This window comes from Euwallacea similis, chromosome 31 (genome assembly GCF_039881205.1).
Source record: "Euwallacea similis isolate ESF13 chromosome 31, ESF131.1, whole genome shotgun sequence".
Lineage (NCBI taxonomy): Eukaryota > Metazoa > Arthropoda > Insecta > Coleoptera > Curculionidae > Euwallacea > Euwallacea similis.
Window position 1 is genome coordinate 57,554 of NC_089639.1, and position 15,822 is coordinate 73,375.

General features: G+C 31.9%; 4 protein-coding genes across 4 annotated transcripts; 3 read left to right on the top strand and 1 right to left on the bottom strand.

Annotated features, from left to right (window-relative positions):
* Positions 1 to 993: 993 nt before the first annotated feature.
* Positions 994 to 4,659, top strand: LOC136417968 (calcium/calmodulin-dependent protein kinase type 1B-like). The gene is made up of 6 exons (XM_066403834.1): positions 994 to 1,263; positions 1,328 to 1,482; positions 2,874 to 3,101; positions 3,158 to 3,383; positions 3,525 to 4,127; positions 4,185 to 4,659. Exons 1-6 carry the CDS (start codon positions 1,132 to 1,134, stop codon positions 4,275 to 4,277), a joined length of 1,437 nt encoding a protein of 478 aa, XP_066259931.1. The 5' UTR covers positions 994 to 1,131; the 3' UTR covers positions 4,278 to 4,659.
* A 499-nt stretch (positions 4,660 to 5,158) lies between these two features.
* Positions 5,159 to 6,133, bottom strand: LOC136417980 (polycomb group RING finger protein 3-like). Its single transcript, XM_066403857.1, has 3 exons — positions 5,921 to 6,133; positions 5,705 to 5,857; positions 5,159 to 5,651 (listed from the first exon to the last, which is right to left on the bottom strand). Exons 1-3 carry the CDS (start codon positions 6,030 to 6,032, stop codon positions 5,239 to 5,241), a joined length of 678 nt encoding a protein of 225 aa, XP_066259954.1. The 5' UTR covers positions 6,033 to 6,133; the 3' UTR covers positions 5,159 to 5,238.
* Positions 6,134 to 7,981: 1,848 nt separating this feature from the next.
* Positions 7,982 to 9,834, top strand: LOC136417917 (uncharacterized). The gene has a single exon (XM_066403778.1). It carries the CDS (start codon positions 8,150 to 8,152, stop codon positions 9,587 to 9,589), a length of 1,440 nt encoding a protein of 479 aa, XP_066259875.1. The 5' UTR covers positions 7,982 to 8,149; the 3' UTR covers positions 9,590 to 9,834.
* Positions 9,835 to 13,914: 4,080 nt separating this feature from the next.
* Positions 13,915 to 15,477, top strand: LOC136417915 (uncharacterized). The gene has a single exon (XM_066403775.1). The coding sequence runs from the start codon at positions 13,999 to 14,001 to the stop codon at positions 15,436 to 15,438; it is 1,440 nt and encodes a 479-aa protein (XP_066259872.1). The 5' UTR covers positions 13,915 to 13,998; the 3' UTR covers positions 15,439 to 15,477.
* The last annotated feature ends 345 nt before the right edge of the window (positions 15,478 to 15,822 follow it).

Genomic DNA, 15,822 nt, shown 5'->3' on the forward strand with positions numbered 1-15,822 from the left:
ATTGAGTCGAAGTTTCAAGGATCCGACCTCTACTTCTAAATATTAAATATCAGCATATTGTGTCAGGGGCCTCAGGAACATTCTGTTTCACTTTTAGGTATTTTTTGTTATATGTGAAAGTGGCCTTATAGTAGCCAGAGCTGATTTTTTAGCAGTTCCTACGTGCAGTGTGCAACACTATCATCATATCTCCATATTATGCCAACGGAGCCGATTTCAGAATTACGCTCCAAGAGCTTAGAGCAAACTTTCGTTTTTCTTTTTACCATTATTTTTTGGTAAATAGGTGTGAAAAGCTGATGCCTGGAGAGGTCGTTAAAGATGTCATTCTCATCGGGACTTATTTTCACGAAGAAATGTGAAATGTGCTCCATGATTTTGTGCGTGGTAGGTTGCCTTAAACTGATGAAAATCAAAGTTTCTATATTTATTCTCTTGATTTCCTTAAAAAGGCTTTATTTCTCATCCACTAAATAGTATTTCGCGAACTTGATACAAAAATAACTATTTTTTTAAAACATCATAGGATTGAATCATCTGAAGTACTCCAATTGCAATAACTGAACACAATGCAGATCGGCCATTTTGTTTTATCATTGCCAATTGTTTTTTACGCTTTTGTTTCTCAATGATAATTTATTTAATTCAGATAAATCTGCCTTTCATTCTCGGAACTTCAGTAAAAAGAAAAGCAATTAAACCACATATTGCCCTCCTAAATCAATTAAAGGTTAAGGTAATAATGATATTCTCCTTGCCATTTTGATGGAATTCCTTTTAGAATTATGAAAAGAAATCCTTGTGTTGAACATAAACAATTCTCACCAAATTATTAGTTTAAAAATCATTCGTTATAGAACTTATTATCATAAGAAGACAAAGCTTAAAAAAATTAAAAGAATATTTTTATACTAGCGCCAAATATTTCAAATGTTAGGCGATTGCGCTGTAATAAATGATTTTCTCTTAAAACCTCTAACCTAACTTTTTTCAAGGTCAATTTCCTAAATGATAACAAATGATAAATTTAATGTTAATTCTTTGCCACCTATCTAAAGAAAAATATTTCGCTAATATTACCGAAAATAATATCATTTGAACCATGTAACCAACAAATTATTAAACTTTTAGATGGCTAACAATCCTCACAAATCGCATGTCCCCCATGTAAATGAGGGATTTAAAAAATCCATAAAAAATTTTGACCTTCGAGAAATTATTGGAGCTGGCACATTTTCAGAAGTTTATAGAGCCTACAACAGGGTAACTGAAACTCAGTGTGAAAATAAATTCCCTTATCTAAGTATATTATTAATTTGTTCAATAGGAAACTAAAGAAATTTTAGCTTTGAAGTGCTTTCGACAGGAAATACGTACTATGGTGCATTATGAATTTGCTGCTGCTGCCAAGGAAATAGCAATCATGAAGATTTTAACACATCCTAACATCATTACCTTAAAGATTTATGAAATCAGCAGAACGTAAGAGTATTTTTCCAGTTTCAGTTAATTTTTTCCTTGTTGAACTAAACTAAGCAATAATTAAAACATTAATGACCAAATCTAAACTTACGACGAAGCGTTTTAAACGAAATTTAACTTAACTTTTAAGTTTAAAACTAGATTTTTCTCAAACAATTCAATTAACTTTTGATACCAAAACAACCTCAGGTAGGTGCATCCTTCAACTGGGAATTAATAATGTACAATAAATATATTTTATTTTTGTAACAAATGACCATCATATAACCATGATATGTCATTTTTAAAAAGTTTATTTTGACAATTAGTATAATTAGTAAAAAGAGTTTTTTGTATGATGTACAATTTTTAACTTTAAATAGTATCTATTTCTGTATTCACTATTTAAGTAGTTATAAATTGAATGTTCTGTTAACTACAGTATGTTCATAAAAGTAAATGTTCAGAAAGTTGAAACTTGGCAAAGGGGAACCACCTATTTTACAAATATTTTGTAGCAACCTAAATATTAACGTCAAAATATACTTTCAATAACTTGAATATTTTTATATATATAAAATCAGCTAACTTTAGCTAACCTTATTGAGGTAATAATATTGTTATGTTAATTTATTTAGTATATTGCCTCCATAACATCCAATCTATAGATGATGATAAATGAAACTTATCAGAAGGTTTAAACTCCTACCTTCAGGCTTCAAATAGGTATATTGCCTATATAGGCAATATATCTAAAAGAACCAACAGTACAAGCTTTAGTTATTTGACACGAACACTTGACACATGTATTGTGTTTATAATTAAGAACAATAGAACAAACAAGGTTTTTGAAATTAAATTAAAGTTTGTTATCTTCATTCTTAACAAGACATTACAGAATACTTATAAAGCAGTTATCATAAATCTATTGCTACCTCCTTTATATAAATGAACCACCTTCATTTATATGAAGGCAAGAAGAAATATGATGCGCAGACTAAAATGTTGAAAAAAGTCGAAATTTTCAAGAAAAAAAATTATATTTCTTGTTCTGAGCTACTATATTCCTCTCTATATTCCTGTACAAAAGAATGGTTTCAGAATTTTTTTCATAAAAGTTGAGAACCAAAGAAATTTTACCAAAAAAAACAGTCTTTCTCTGATTTTGTAGTTTTTTTTTGCACAACGTATGAAACATTAAGCACCTTGTAGAATAGTCATGGGATGCACCTATCTGAATGGACTTCTCTTACAAAAACCGATTAATTCGTTCTAAAGAAATCTAATTTTGAAGTTGGCCTTAAGTTTCGTTGGTAACATTTTAAATGTTAATTTAGAAAAAATGTAACTATTAGAAATTTGAGATTTTTCCTTTTATCTTCTAACCTACAGTTGGGACTTGTTAATTTCAGACACGTTTACATTGGAACTGAATATGCAGCCTTTGGGAACCTTCAGGATTTTTTAAAAGATTTCAAGAACATTTCCGAAACGATAGTTAAGCGTATTATGATACAACTAATGTCTGGATTGGATTACATGCATACATTGGGAATTTTCCATGGCGATTTAAAGCCTCATAATGTCATTTGCACCAGTATGAAACCTGATGGCCCTGAAATCAAAATATGTGATTTTGGGTACCTATGATATGTGTGACATTAGTTTTCTGAACTTAAATTTGTGGGTCTTTTAGCTTATCTGAAATAAAGTTAAAGGGCCAGATTTTAAATTACAAGTGTGGTTCCTTATTGTACATGGCCCCTGAAGTTGTATTGAGGCATCCTGTAGATGTAACTTGTGATTTGTGGTCAGCAGGAGTTATAATGTATAATGCAATCTTCAACCGCACTCTTTTTAATGTAACAGAAAAGGAAAAAGAAAAATGGTGTAGCCTACTGAACAGAAGAACATTACCTGATGTAAGCCATCTGTTTGTCTTAAATTTGTAGCTATTTAAATTACTTTGCTTTCAATTACTCAATTTGATCATGTTAGTTTTAATATCAATTGTTGAAACTATTCCTAGAAAACAAATGATAATATTAATTTTGAACCTTTAGTTTCAAGGAAGCGAAAGATATTCAAAAAAATGCATCGATTTCCTCAAAGGTCTTTTAACTTACGACAAATCACTGAGGACACAAGGTGATGCATTGAGGAAACATCCATTCATGAATATTGAGCCTCAATTTGTGCTACAATATGAGAATTACTTTTTTACAAGAGCTAAAGGTCATGCAGATTCTGGTTTCCAACATTCCAAAAATAACAAATTTGGCGAGGCCCTTGTTGATGCCATGCAAACTGTGATTGAATTAAAAATTCAATATAACCTATCTGAAACTGAGAGTGATAGAATGTTTCTTAGAAAAAAATGGATTGACTATGAGAAATTCATATCATACTTAGAAAGGACACTTCTGACTTTACCATCCTTTGAATTAAACCCCACTGAGGTTATAAGTGATGAAGCATTTCGAAAGCATTTAACATCAACGCCAAGATTGGCTGATGGTTTTGATATCGGCTGCGCAGCTGAAATGTTTTTAAAGGAAGGGAACAAAGAGAAAGCATTAGATATGTTTCATCAAGCCTTACAAGCAATTTTGCCTATAATGAAAAAAGAACCAAAGTCAAATCGGAAAGAAATTCTGGGACGCAGGGTAAGCGTTTGTGTGAATATACTTCAAGTTCCATTAATTTCTATAAACCTGTTTTAGTGTAAACAGTGGATAGAGTATGTAGAAAAGTTAACAGGTGAACATGATATCAACGATATCAATTTCACTATGTCTTCCTCCACGACGTCATAAAATGGAGGCTGAAAATAATATTTATTTTCTTTGTTGTTATTTTTGCAAAGTAATTCTAAGAGTTGTACATGTAATTGTAAGAAAAACTGTGATCATTTTAACTAAGACCTGTGTTAATACCTCCAAGTTAAAGACTAATTGATAATTAGTATTTAGGTAATTGAAGAATTCCTCTAGTCATTTTTGACTGGAATGTAGTATTTTTGTTCACAGCTTAATGCCTGGTAGTTGATCTCATTGAATGTGGAGGGCCTACATAGACAGGAATTCCTATTTGAAAATAATTAGTTATAATGTGTTCGTGGCAACTGCCTCATAGTTATATTTTTCCATGTGTTGTTTTGTAATAGTTTTTTCATAATAAAGCAATGAATAGTAAATAGTAGGTGATGTAATTCTTGGCACAATCCATTTATTTTTTTAGCTAAAATAAACCTCATTTAGTTCATTTTCCATTAAAACTTACACGATGATTGCAATTACAAGACAAATACATAAAACATTACTTACCATTACAATAAAGGTAAAATATATAAAATGAAGTATCACAGGATTTTCTTAACATAAAAAAGATTGAAATAGCTCTAGTTGTAAAACAAAAAAAGCAATATTCCACTTGGGTACATAGACATAGGACCTTTTGCCTGTATGGCTCATCCATAGAAAAACTGAAAAAAGTTGTAAATTCTATTTTTAGCAAAATTAAATATGAATCTTAACTAAAATTGGTTTATATGACTTGTTAGTTATAATTCTTATTATATTTATTGACTAATTTCAGCAAATAACTTATGACATGTAACACTTTTTATTCATACTCATATTAGAAAATATACTTTGAGAACTTTTTTGTAAGAAAAAAATGTTAGATAGTTTTCCTCTGGATAAGCAAATGAGGTCTTGAGCTTATCAAGTAAAATCATCAAGACACCACATAACCATTTTACAGCTTCCAGAAGCTTTAAATGTCAATTCTTGGTCTGTACTGCAAAGTTAAAGGTGGATTTTGAAATCTCCACCTAGTCACATACACAAACTTTAAAGTATGGTCTTTCCCTAACAATTCATCATTGCACAAAATATCAATGTCCCTGTATTTCTCCATGCCATTTAAGACTTTCATGGCTATGAATTTTTTTAAGTGTAAAATAGTTGCTTGGGCGGAACACCTAATAAAACGTCTTTTGAGTGTTTTCAGGCTAGAGCTAATGCATTCTAGACAAACATTAACTTGCTCATCTTGCCTATGGTAATCAGATTCAGCATGAGGGTCTGGCTCCTCTTCCATAGTATTTTCCCCAATGGCTGGAGGAACATCTTTGGGATTTGGTAATCTTCTTAATTTATAAAATTCTCTCTCCCTTTCTAACTCATCTTAAAAAACATTTAAATGCACAAAGTAATCGGCAACTAATCTAATAACTTACTCTTTTGCAAATCTGGCACAAGCTTATAAACTATATCTTGCATTGTCCGATCAAAGCTAATATACTGAAGTGGATGAGATTGGTGTATTACTATTTTACATGTTGGACAAGTATTGTTTTCTTCAAGATGTTTAACCAGGCAACTCTTACAGACTATATGAAATACATTTGTTGATAAATTTAAATAAATAATTACAAAATAGGAATAACCCTTACATGTATGCAAACATTCAGTTACTGTGGTGGCGTCTATCAAATACCCTCTGCAAATTTTGCAAGTTATATGGTTATTAAGAATTTTTAGTTTGATCTTTCGTTCCATCATCATAATTTCGGGTAAATCATAATTAACCAGACTCTATACAATTTTAAAAATGAAATTATTTTGTGGATCACTGCGAAGTTCTATAAGAGGAGTGTTTTACTTGTATCAGAGTTGTCTTTGAAAGAGTTAGGTTAAGGAATTTGGAAAGTAAGTATTTGTTGTGGATATTTGCACCATCGGTAAAAGAAAAAAACAGCTGATAAATGTAAACAAACTTTGGTTGAGATAAAAAATTGATATTTTACAATGATTGCTATAGGATTGTAGATAATTTTTTCAAATTTTTACAAATATTAATTAGTTTCAGAACATTTTAAGTGCATGACGTAAGAGAAGTTTCTGTTCCACGATTTAAAAAATCAACGCAACCTGAAGCTGTAGGAGACAAAACCGGGGATACATCAAATACAATAATTCCGATAATTTGTCTCTTGAAATGGTATTGGAACGGCTAGAGAAGAAAAACTTTGAATTCTGTACAGAAATGGTTCATTGACTATCAGTTAACATTTTGAAACGGTGAAAGATCTGACAACATTGGATTGACTTCGTTCACTTCAACCGCAAGTCCACAACCCACTTCGTTGGTCTTTGTCGGAAACATATTAAACTTGTGCGATCCTTCTCCCACATGTACAATTCCTATGTTCCGATTTGAACTGGTGATACCTGTACCGAAAAGGGCACTAAAAGATGTTGATAATGCTAAATTGCTAAACTTTTTGTACTATCTTCTACTGGTGTGATGAACTTGTTGCCTCAAGTTATTAGGTAGAGTTGTGTCGTGCAGTTGCACCATTTTCTTTATGAGGTCCTGTGAATACAAGCATTAGCCCTGATTTACATTTTTTTAATTGTCTGGTTATCATACTAGGTTTCCTCCACCATAACATCAAGAACTCTTTTAAATTTACGTTTCGTTAACTTTTGCTGTAAAAATAAACTTTACTAACATTAATATTTTCTTTCAAATTTAAAACCTCTAAATTTTAAATTTTAAATTTCTCACTTTGCGCGAATTTTTACGACCGTTAATAATCTATCAGCTATTATTTCGTCTAAATATTATTTATGAAAATCCATATCGACTTGAAAATTAATGTTTGACGTAGTAAGGTATGACCCAAACCATAATCCACGAGTTGCCATAGCAATTGTGTACTGTTTAAAAATTCCGTATTCTTTATCTAACAGTGATTTGACTGTTAAAAGAGAAAGGATTTTTTTTTAAGAACTAGTGCAGAAAACTGAATTTAGTTGTGTTATAAAGAACAAAGCTAATAATATGGTTTTGTAATCATTATTGACAATGTTGACATGTCTTGATCAAGCAGCCCTATCTTAAAACTTAGGGCAGCAAACTCGTCACACTAAACTATTAAATTTGACCACCCCAAAGGAAAACACAATCAACCATATCAGTTTTGGGAAAGTTCTATAAAATAGGATCTTGTACTCCTTTTCTAACCAGCATCAGTTTTTCGTTTACCTCTATTTTTGAGGATTAGTCGCAGACATACTTGGTCTGGAGAGATGATTGTGATTTTGTTGGTCTGGAAAAAGCGTCGAATTACTGGGGAATGGATCGGTGTGTGTCTCCGTTACCTTCATCAAGTTGGAGTGATTGCTTAGAGAACCCTGGTCTAGATCTAATGGGGGTCGTCACGTGATCGAAGAAAGTTATAGACCTGTAGAACCTGGATTGGAGCTTTGATAGCGGCTGTTTAAATTCATCTACAATCACATCTGCGAACGGTTCTAAAATCCTTGGGAGTGCTCACACCAACCCTAATCTGTCATATTTCAAAAAATCATTTGGCTCAACGCTTCTGACAGGACGAACGGCCGTCATAATGTGAAAGGGGATGGGTTATGTGTTGAGTAGGGTTGCTCGCACGTTACTACACGACTTTCAACCCCGCACCTGGTTAGCTAAGTTCCAGTTTCTGGTGGTGGTTAGTTATTATTATTTTTAATATGTGTTTATTATTTTAATTAATACAAAATTCGTCTAACTATTTGACTGTTGCATATCACCTAATTAGGGAAGAATGCAGTTTAAATTTGACCTGATTGAAGAAAAGGACTATTTGGAAGCTTCTTAACAAGGTTTTCTCAACATGGAAATTGAAAAAGAAACACCTTTAGAATCAAGCATAGACATAAACTTATCCAATATTGGCTCATCAGGTATTAATAGTACCCAGACAACTTCAAAGAAGAAAAATAAAGATTCAAAATTTTGTGGCTTAAGAAAATGTTTCTCTGCACTGGTAGATAGAAAACAGGTGAATTTAGAACTGGAAGTGCTTCGACTAATGCTTCGCAAAGAATTAAATATTTCTTTAGAAAATTTTGAGCCAATACTTACAAATATGCTCCCATATTTGCTAGTTTATTATATTAAAAATTGGCCAGGATGGCAAAAGAGTGTTGAATACTATTCGGGAAACATAACTTTTCAAATGTGGTATGACAAGTTTCACAAATTCATTACAATAAAATTAAATGAAGCTATAAATGTGCATTACAAAGAAGCTATGGCTGAATTTAGGAAGAAAAACCCAATAGACACTCAAAAGAAATACATGCTAAAGAAAATTGCTGACCATAATACTCAAACAGATAATTTGGCTCCTAAAACTATAGCTCCATTTACCATAGAAATATCATCTAAACCTGCACTATTGAATACCATAGTTTTTACAGACAGCTTTGATGGCAATATTATTTTAAAACAGCATGGAGTGTTAGAATGGGATAGAAAAGTAACAGATACAATCACATTGAAACAATTAATCAGTTGGCCTCATGTGGGTGTTCATTTGATGAGTCCTATTTTCTCATTTACCAGAAGAAACTTACATGAGTTTCGAAGACATATCAGTTTAGTAGGAACTCCATTGACCCCTACATCAGCTGAATTTATTGAAGAAATCAAAGTACTCAATCCTCAGGTACCTCGAACTGCATTTACCTTAGATTATTTGAAAAAAATGACCAGAGACTATTTAAACCAACTTAGGTCTGTTTACACATCATCAGCAGTAGTAAATGCTTTTCAAACAGTGATTGATGAGTTTTTAATGGATGTAGAAGAACTTAATATTCAGAGAAATGGGCAACCAACTATAGCTAATAACACTTCAGTTCTTTTCAACATTGGTAAATACAGTTACTTCAGGAATAAGAAACTTTCCAAAGGAATCCCATCTCGTTATGACATTGGATACACAGAGGTGATAATTCCCAAAGTAGAGACTACACTGCGTGTTTTAGAAAGTGACAAAAAGATTGATGCATATTTAGCTCATCTTAAAAATTTTAATGCAGAAACCAGTTTGACCACAGGCATATGTGCCTTGCCTCAGATAACATTCAGTTGTAGCTACTGTCAAAAGAACTTTGACAATGGAGGGCATATTGCTAATCATATGAAAGATGAGCATAAAATGGAACAACCATTGGTATGCACACGTTGCAAACATCCTTATCCTGCCATTGATTTAAGTGCTGTACGCTGGAAACATGACTGCATTTACAGTTTTAGAATAAAATAAAGAGTCACATTATCACCCTCTCACAATATCAAACTTGTTTACTATAATATTGCAGAATATTCATAATTAAATGATTAGTAGGAACCACTAATTCCATTTGACATTTTTAAAGACTTAGCTCTTGTATTTTTTGTTAGGGCTGATATGTACCTACTTAATCAGTTATTATGCATCTTTCGTTTAATTTTTTTCTTGTAACTTTTTATGCTTGCAATTGAAGATTAAAAGAATGTTCTTATTAGGATTTAGTACTCTAATTGCGTTTTCATTTACCTTCAAATTTTGTATGAGAATGTTATAGTTGCATATATTTGAACTTTTTTTCCTGTATTTGATATTTCTAGTATTATTTGATTATATATATTTTTGTATTGACGATAATAAGTATTTTAATTTTATATATTTCTCTTTATTTTCAATCAGATTCTGAACTTACCCATAAATCAATAATTTCAAGTCGTTGTGTTAATAGAAAATAGTTTTTATTTGTAACGTTTGCATTCGTTTAATTAAGTACGAACCTGTCTGTAAGGGCTTTGCCGGAGGACGGGGACTGCTACAATTTTTATAATTTTCAAGAAAGAGAAAAATATCGTTTTTTAAAGTTGCCATTTTACTTTACTAAACAGTTAAATTTACTATAAAGGTTCCATTGCGTATGTTACTGGATCTGCCACACTATATCTGTTATTAATGCTTTTAAGAGGTAACGTGTGTGGTAAAAAATATCCAGTACTAAATTTTTATTGCAGTATACATCTACGATATTTTGCATCTTCATTATGCACCATTTTATTGTGCTTTGTATAGGGATTAATTTTTCTTATTGTTTGTTTTTTTTGCCTCAGACAGATCTACTCCATTTATTTTAATTAGGCATTATTTGCAGCTTATTTTGAATGGGTTTTCGATTTCAGGACATTTAACATACCCGGCTACACTTTTTACGTATTTTTCATGTCTCCTTGGACTTTTTATACAAGTTTTACTGCAGGTGTTAATCCTGGTTTAGAATTTTTCTTTTTGCTGGTTCTAACAATGATTTTCCTTCACCAAAACATCAATAACTTTTACAGATTTGCTTTTATTAAATGTTGCTTTATAAAATAAAAACTTAATCGACACCCTATTTTTCATACAAAATTATAGATTCTACATTTAGAATTAAAAATGTTTCACTTTGTGCAAACTTTTGAAAACTGTTAATAGGACAAGGAGGGAATCGTTAGTTTTGTCGACAAGGCGTCCCCAAATTATTGAGCAGACTTATTAATAAATAGCTCTTTTCACATGGTAAATGAAGTGTAACCTGAAGATATTTTTGTAAGTTTGTGGTGGTAATCGTATGGTTCATATCAAAATGTTATATATACAAATAGTATAGTGATAAATATTTTTTGATTAGAAGAAAAATCATTTGCAATTTTAGTCTCCATAAATTGGCGCTTAACATTGTCTTCCAATGCCTGAGCCTGTAATTTACGAAGAACTGAATAATCCGTGTATGATTGTCTTTTTCTTTCAGCCCAATCTAAAGTTTAGTTAAAAACTTGTATAGCTAGCGCATCGGTCACTACACTTCTAACTTCAATGAGAACGTCCCCATCACTGTCCATATCTTCCTCCTTATTAATATCATTCGTTTGCTTATCTTCGTTCCATAACTTATCAGCGGGAGTGCAAATAATGTTGAAACTCACTATTTTCAATAATAAAGAACATCCAATGATGCACTGATAAAAACATCAGAATTTGATCGCAATTGTTCTCTAATTACGCTTAAGGGAACACCTTCATCTTGATCGTTGGTACAAAAGAAATTGTCCTAATATTTTTTGATAGTTTGCTGATTAATTAAATCCTTTCTTCCAGCCGTATGAAAATTTAAAACAGCTTTTCGTGATGTTACCTGTTTCAAAGCCTCAGATACATTTTCGGGATTCTTTGATAAGACGGATGAAAGTAGAAATTTTCGGTAGTATATTTTAATGAGTCTTACTACGTTCTGGTCCATGAGTTGAATTAATGGAGTTACATTGGGTGGTATGTACTTTACAAAAATTGACCCATCTTCGCTCCTCAGTTGTTGCTTTGGAGGATGACTGTGCATTATCTAATATAACGCTTTTATTGGAAGTTTCGGTTTTGTTAGGAAATCTTTTATTTAGAAATTAAATAATCTTCAAACTATGAATATGTAGAACATTTGTGGTTACACATTCATCGTCATACCTCAGGGACAAAGCGCTTATGGAACCTTTTCAGGGATATACTCCTCGTCATTCAAGCGGTTTTTAAACAGTCATAATCAATAGGGATATTAAAATTTTTAAATGAACGAGGGTTTTTTGCTTTTTGTTATAACTTAATCATGTCATAGATATCGAGTGATTATTATTACTCATTTACATTTATAGTAATTATTATAAATCATTTATGTTAAATGAATAAGATTTAATTACTATCCTGTTACAGAATCATTTAGGCTAGTTTGAACGATTTATTCATCAGTTATGATTCGAAAGAAAGATACAGTTTTAAAATAGAGAAACCGATAACAAAGGTAGCCGACGATGCGATCCCTGGAACCTAATCTAAGAGTAGTCAGCTAAAATTTTTGGGGAATAAAAAATAGAACAGTTTATCATGCGTAACATTTTCCTATTATCATTGGTTCTATTTTGTGCGAACTATTAGCATTAATGCAAGCTAAAAACGTTATTCGTTATTTTTCCGATTTTCTACCAGAAACAAATTTTTCAAATGATGCAGAATAGGTTTTCTTCGGTAACACTTTTCAATAAAGACCACTTTCATCGGTATTGTAAATTTGTTCCATTCTTAAATCCAGCTCTTTGATTGTTCTTATCAATTTTTCTTTGAATTGTTGTATTAATTTTGATTGTGCTGATAATTTTTCTCCAGATATAGAGAGTAGTTGAATTCCATATCTTCTTTTGAATCGTTGTAGCCAGCCATCACTAGTTACGAAATTTTCAGTTTCTTCAAGTTTTTAATTTAACAGTTTAGCTCTATCTTTGATTATTTCGCCACTAATTGGGGCATGCTTTTCCCGTTGTTTTAAAAACCACTTATTCAGGGAATTTTCCATTTCAGGCACCTTCTCATTTTTTAGTTTTTTTTAATTTCCTAGGCCTCTAAATGTATTGCAGGTTCTTAAAATTTGTGTTTTTAAATACTTAATTTTGCAGATTTTTGCCTTCGATACTCCATGTTTTTTTGCTGTCATTCCCGCATCTAGTGCAACCTCGTCTACGATTTTCAGTTTGTCATTTAATTTCAAATATTTTCTTTTATAAGATGTGGATGCCCATAGTCGTAAGAATGCCTAAACGCGTGAAATGTACTGACTTAAATTAAAAAATGAAATGCAAACGCATCTTAAACGCTCATACGACCGGCCCAGTTTGTCATACTTTATCGCAGAGGTAAATTCTCTACGTGAATCGGGAATTAACAGTCGCCAAGAACTGTTTACGTCATTGAGCGTACACATTGTTTACGTTATCACGCGTTCCGCTTGATTCTATAGTTCGAATTTTACGTTTAAATTAACGCATGTTTTTATTATCGCATATTTACATTATCGAACGTCTGCTGTAATTCTCTTTCGGGAATGAGCTCCCGACATTGCATGAAATGTCACATTCTTGGTGGATGTTCTAAAATACCTTGAACCAAAGAAGACCCACTCAGAGCGGCACTAGCCAGTTCATAACATGTTAAAAGTGCACACAATGGCTGATTTATTGTTTGTTTTAACCTAGCAAATGTTATTTCGTATAAATATTAACTATGAAAATCCACTCGGATTTAAAAATTAATGTTTGACTCTGTAAAGAATGACCTAGAACGCAATCCACATGTTGCCTTAGCAATTGGGTACGTTTAAAAATTCTATGTTCTTTATCCAACGATGTCTCTATCAGAAGAGAACGCATTTTATTAGAAGAACTAGTACAGAAAACTGTAAATTTAGTTTTGCATTAAGGACCAATTTTAATAATACAGCTTTTGTGTTCATTATTGACAATGTTGACATATGCTGAACAAATAGTCCTAACTTTAAATTTAGAACAAGTGATCATACGACTCTACTAAATTTGAATACTCCTATAGAAAATACAACCAACTCTGTCAAATTTACAATAAAAAACGCTCCGGTGTAGAATAGCACAAAAAGTTCAGCAATAAAGAACCAACCTGTGACAGTTAAGTGAAAAGGCCTATATTAATTGTTATTATTTTTTAATATGTGTTTATTATTTTACTTAATACAACATTGGTCTACCTATTTGACTCTCACCTAATTAGGGAAGAAGGTAGTTAAAACTAGACTTGATTGGAGAAAAAGACAATTCAGAAGCCACTTGACGAGGTTTTTTAATATGGAAACTGAAAAAGAAATTTCTTTAGAATCAAGCATAGAAACAGATTTATCCAATACTTGCTCATCAGTTATTAACAACTCACAGGTAGCTCTGAGAAAGAAGGGTAAAAATTCAAAGTTTTGTGGCTTAAGAAAATGTTTCTCTGCTCTGGTAGATAGGAAGCAGGTGAATTTAGAGCTGGAAGTGCTCCGACTGATGCTTCGCAAAGAATTAAATTTTTCTTTGGATAATCTTGAACCAACACTTGCCAATATGCTACCATATTTGCTTGTTTATTATATTAAAAATTGGCCAGGATGGCAAAAGAGTGTTGAATATTACTCAGGACACATTACTTTTCAAATATGGTATGAGAAGTTTCATAAATTCATTACAATAAAACTGAATGAAGCCATCAATGTGCATTACAAAGAAGCTATGGCTGAACTTCACAAGGAAAATTCTATGGAAATTCGAAAGAAGTACATGCAAAAGAAAATTACTGACCATAATACCCAGACAGATAATTTGGCTCCTAAAACTATGGCTCCTTTTACCATAGAAATATCATCTAAACCTGTACTATTGAACACCATTGTTTTTACAGACAGCTCTGATGGAGATGTTATTTTAAAACAGCATGGAGTGTTAGAATGGGACAGAAAAATAGCAGAAACAATCACATTGAAGCAACTAATCAGTTGGCCACATGTGGGTGTTCATCTGATGAGTCCAGTTTTTGCATTTACAAGGCGAAATCTACATGAGTTTCGAAGGCATATCAGTTTAGTAGGTACTCCACTACCACCTACATCAGTAGAGTTTATTGAAGAGATGAAAGTACTCAATCCTCAGATGCCTCGATTTGCATTTACCTTAGACTATTTGAAAAAAATGACCAGAGATTATTTAAACCAACTTAAAACTGTTTACACGTCACCAGCAGTAGTGAATGCTTTTCAAACAGTGATTGATGAGTTTTTAGTGGATATAGAAGAACTTAATATTCAAAGAAATGGCCAACCAACTATAGCTAATAATACTTCAGTTCTTTTTAACACTGGTAAATGCACTTATTTTAGGAATAAGAAACTTTCCAAAGGGATTCCATCTCGTTATGATATTGGATACACAGAAGTTATAATCCCTAAAGTAGAGATTGCGTTGTGTGTTTTAGAAAATGACAAAAGGATTGATGCATATTTAGCTCATCTTAAAAATTTTAATCCAGAAACTAGTTTAACTACAGGCAAGTTTACACTGCCTCAGATAACATTCAGTTGCAGTTACTGTCAAAAAAACTTTGACAATGGAGGGCATATTGCGAATCATATGAAAGATGAGCATAAAATGGAACAACCAATGTTATGCACTCTTTGCAAACATCCTTATCCTGCCATTGATTTAAGCAGTGTACGCTGGAAACACGAATGTATTTGCAGTTTAAAAGCAAAATGAAGAGCTGATAGTGCCTTTTCATATACATTTCAATTTTGAATGAGGATATTGTAATAATTGATAAATTTGAACTCTTCCCGATTTTTGATATTTCTAGTATTATTTAATTATATATATTTTTGTATTTGTGATTATGAGTTTTAATTTCATACATTTTTGTGACTTAGTACATGCGTCCAATCAAAAATATAGTTTCAACTTATAACATCTTCGACTTTTATAGTTTAAGAATAAGTTATGGCTGAAAATTTAGGACCTTCTCGGAAAAATTGGACAGCTGCATTTCTTTTGTAATCGTTGAGGGAAAAATGGTTTTTTAAATATGTCGTCTCACTTTACTGAACTGTTAAATTTGTCACAACAAAAAGTGCCATTAAATGTGTT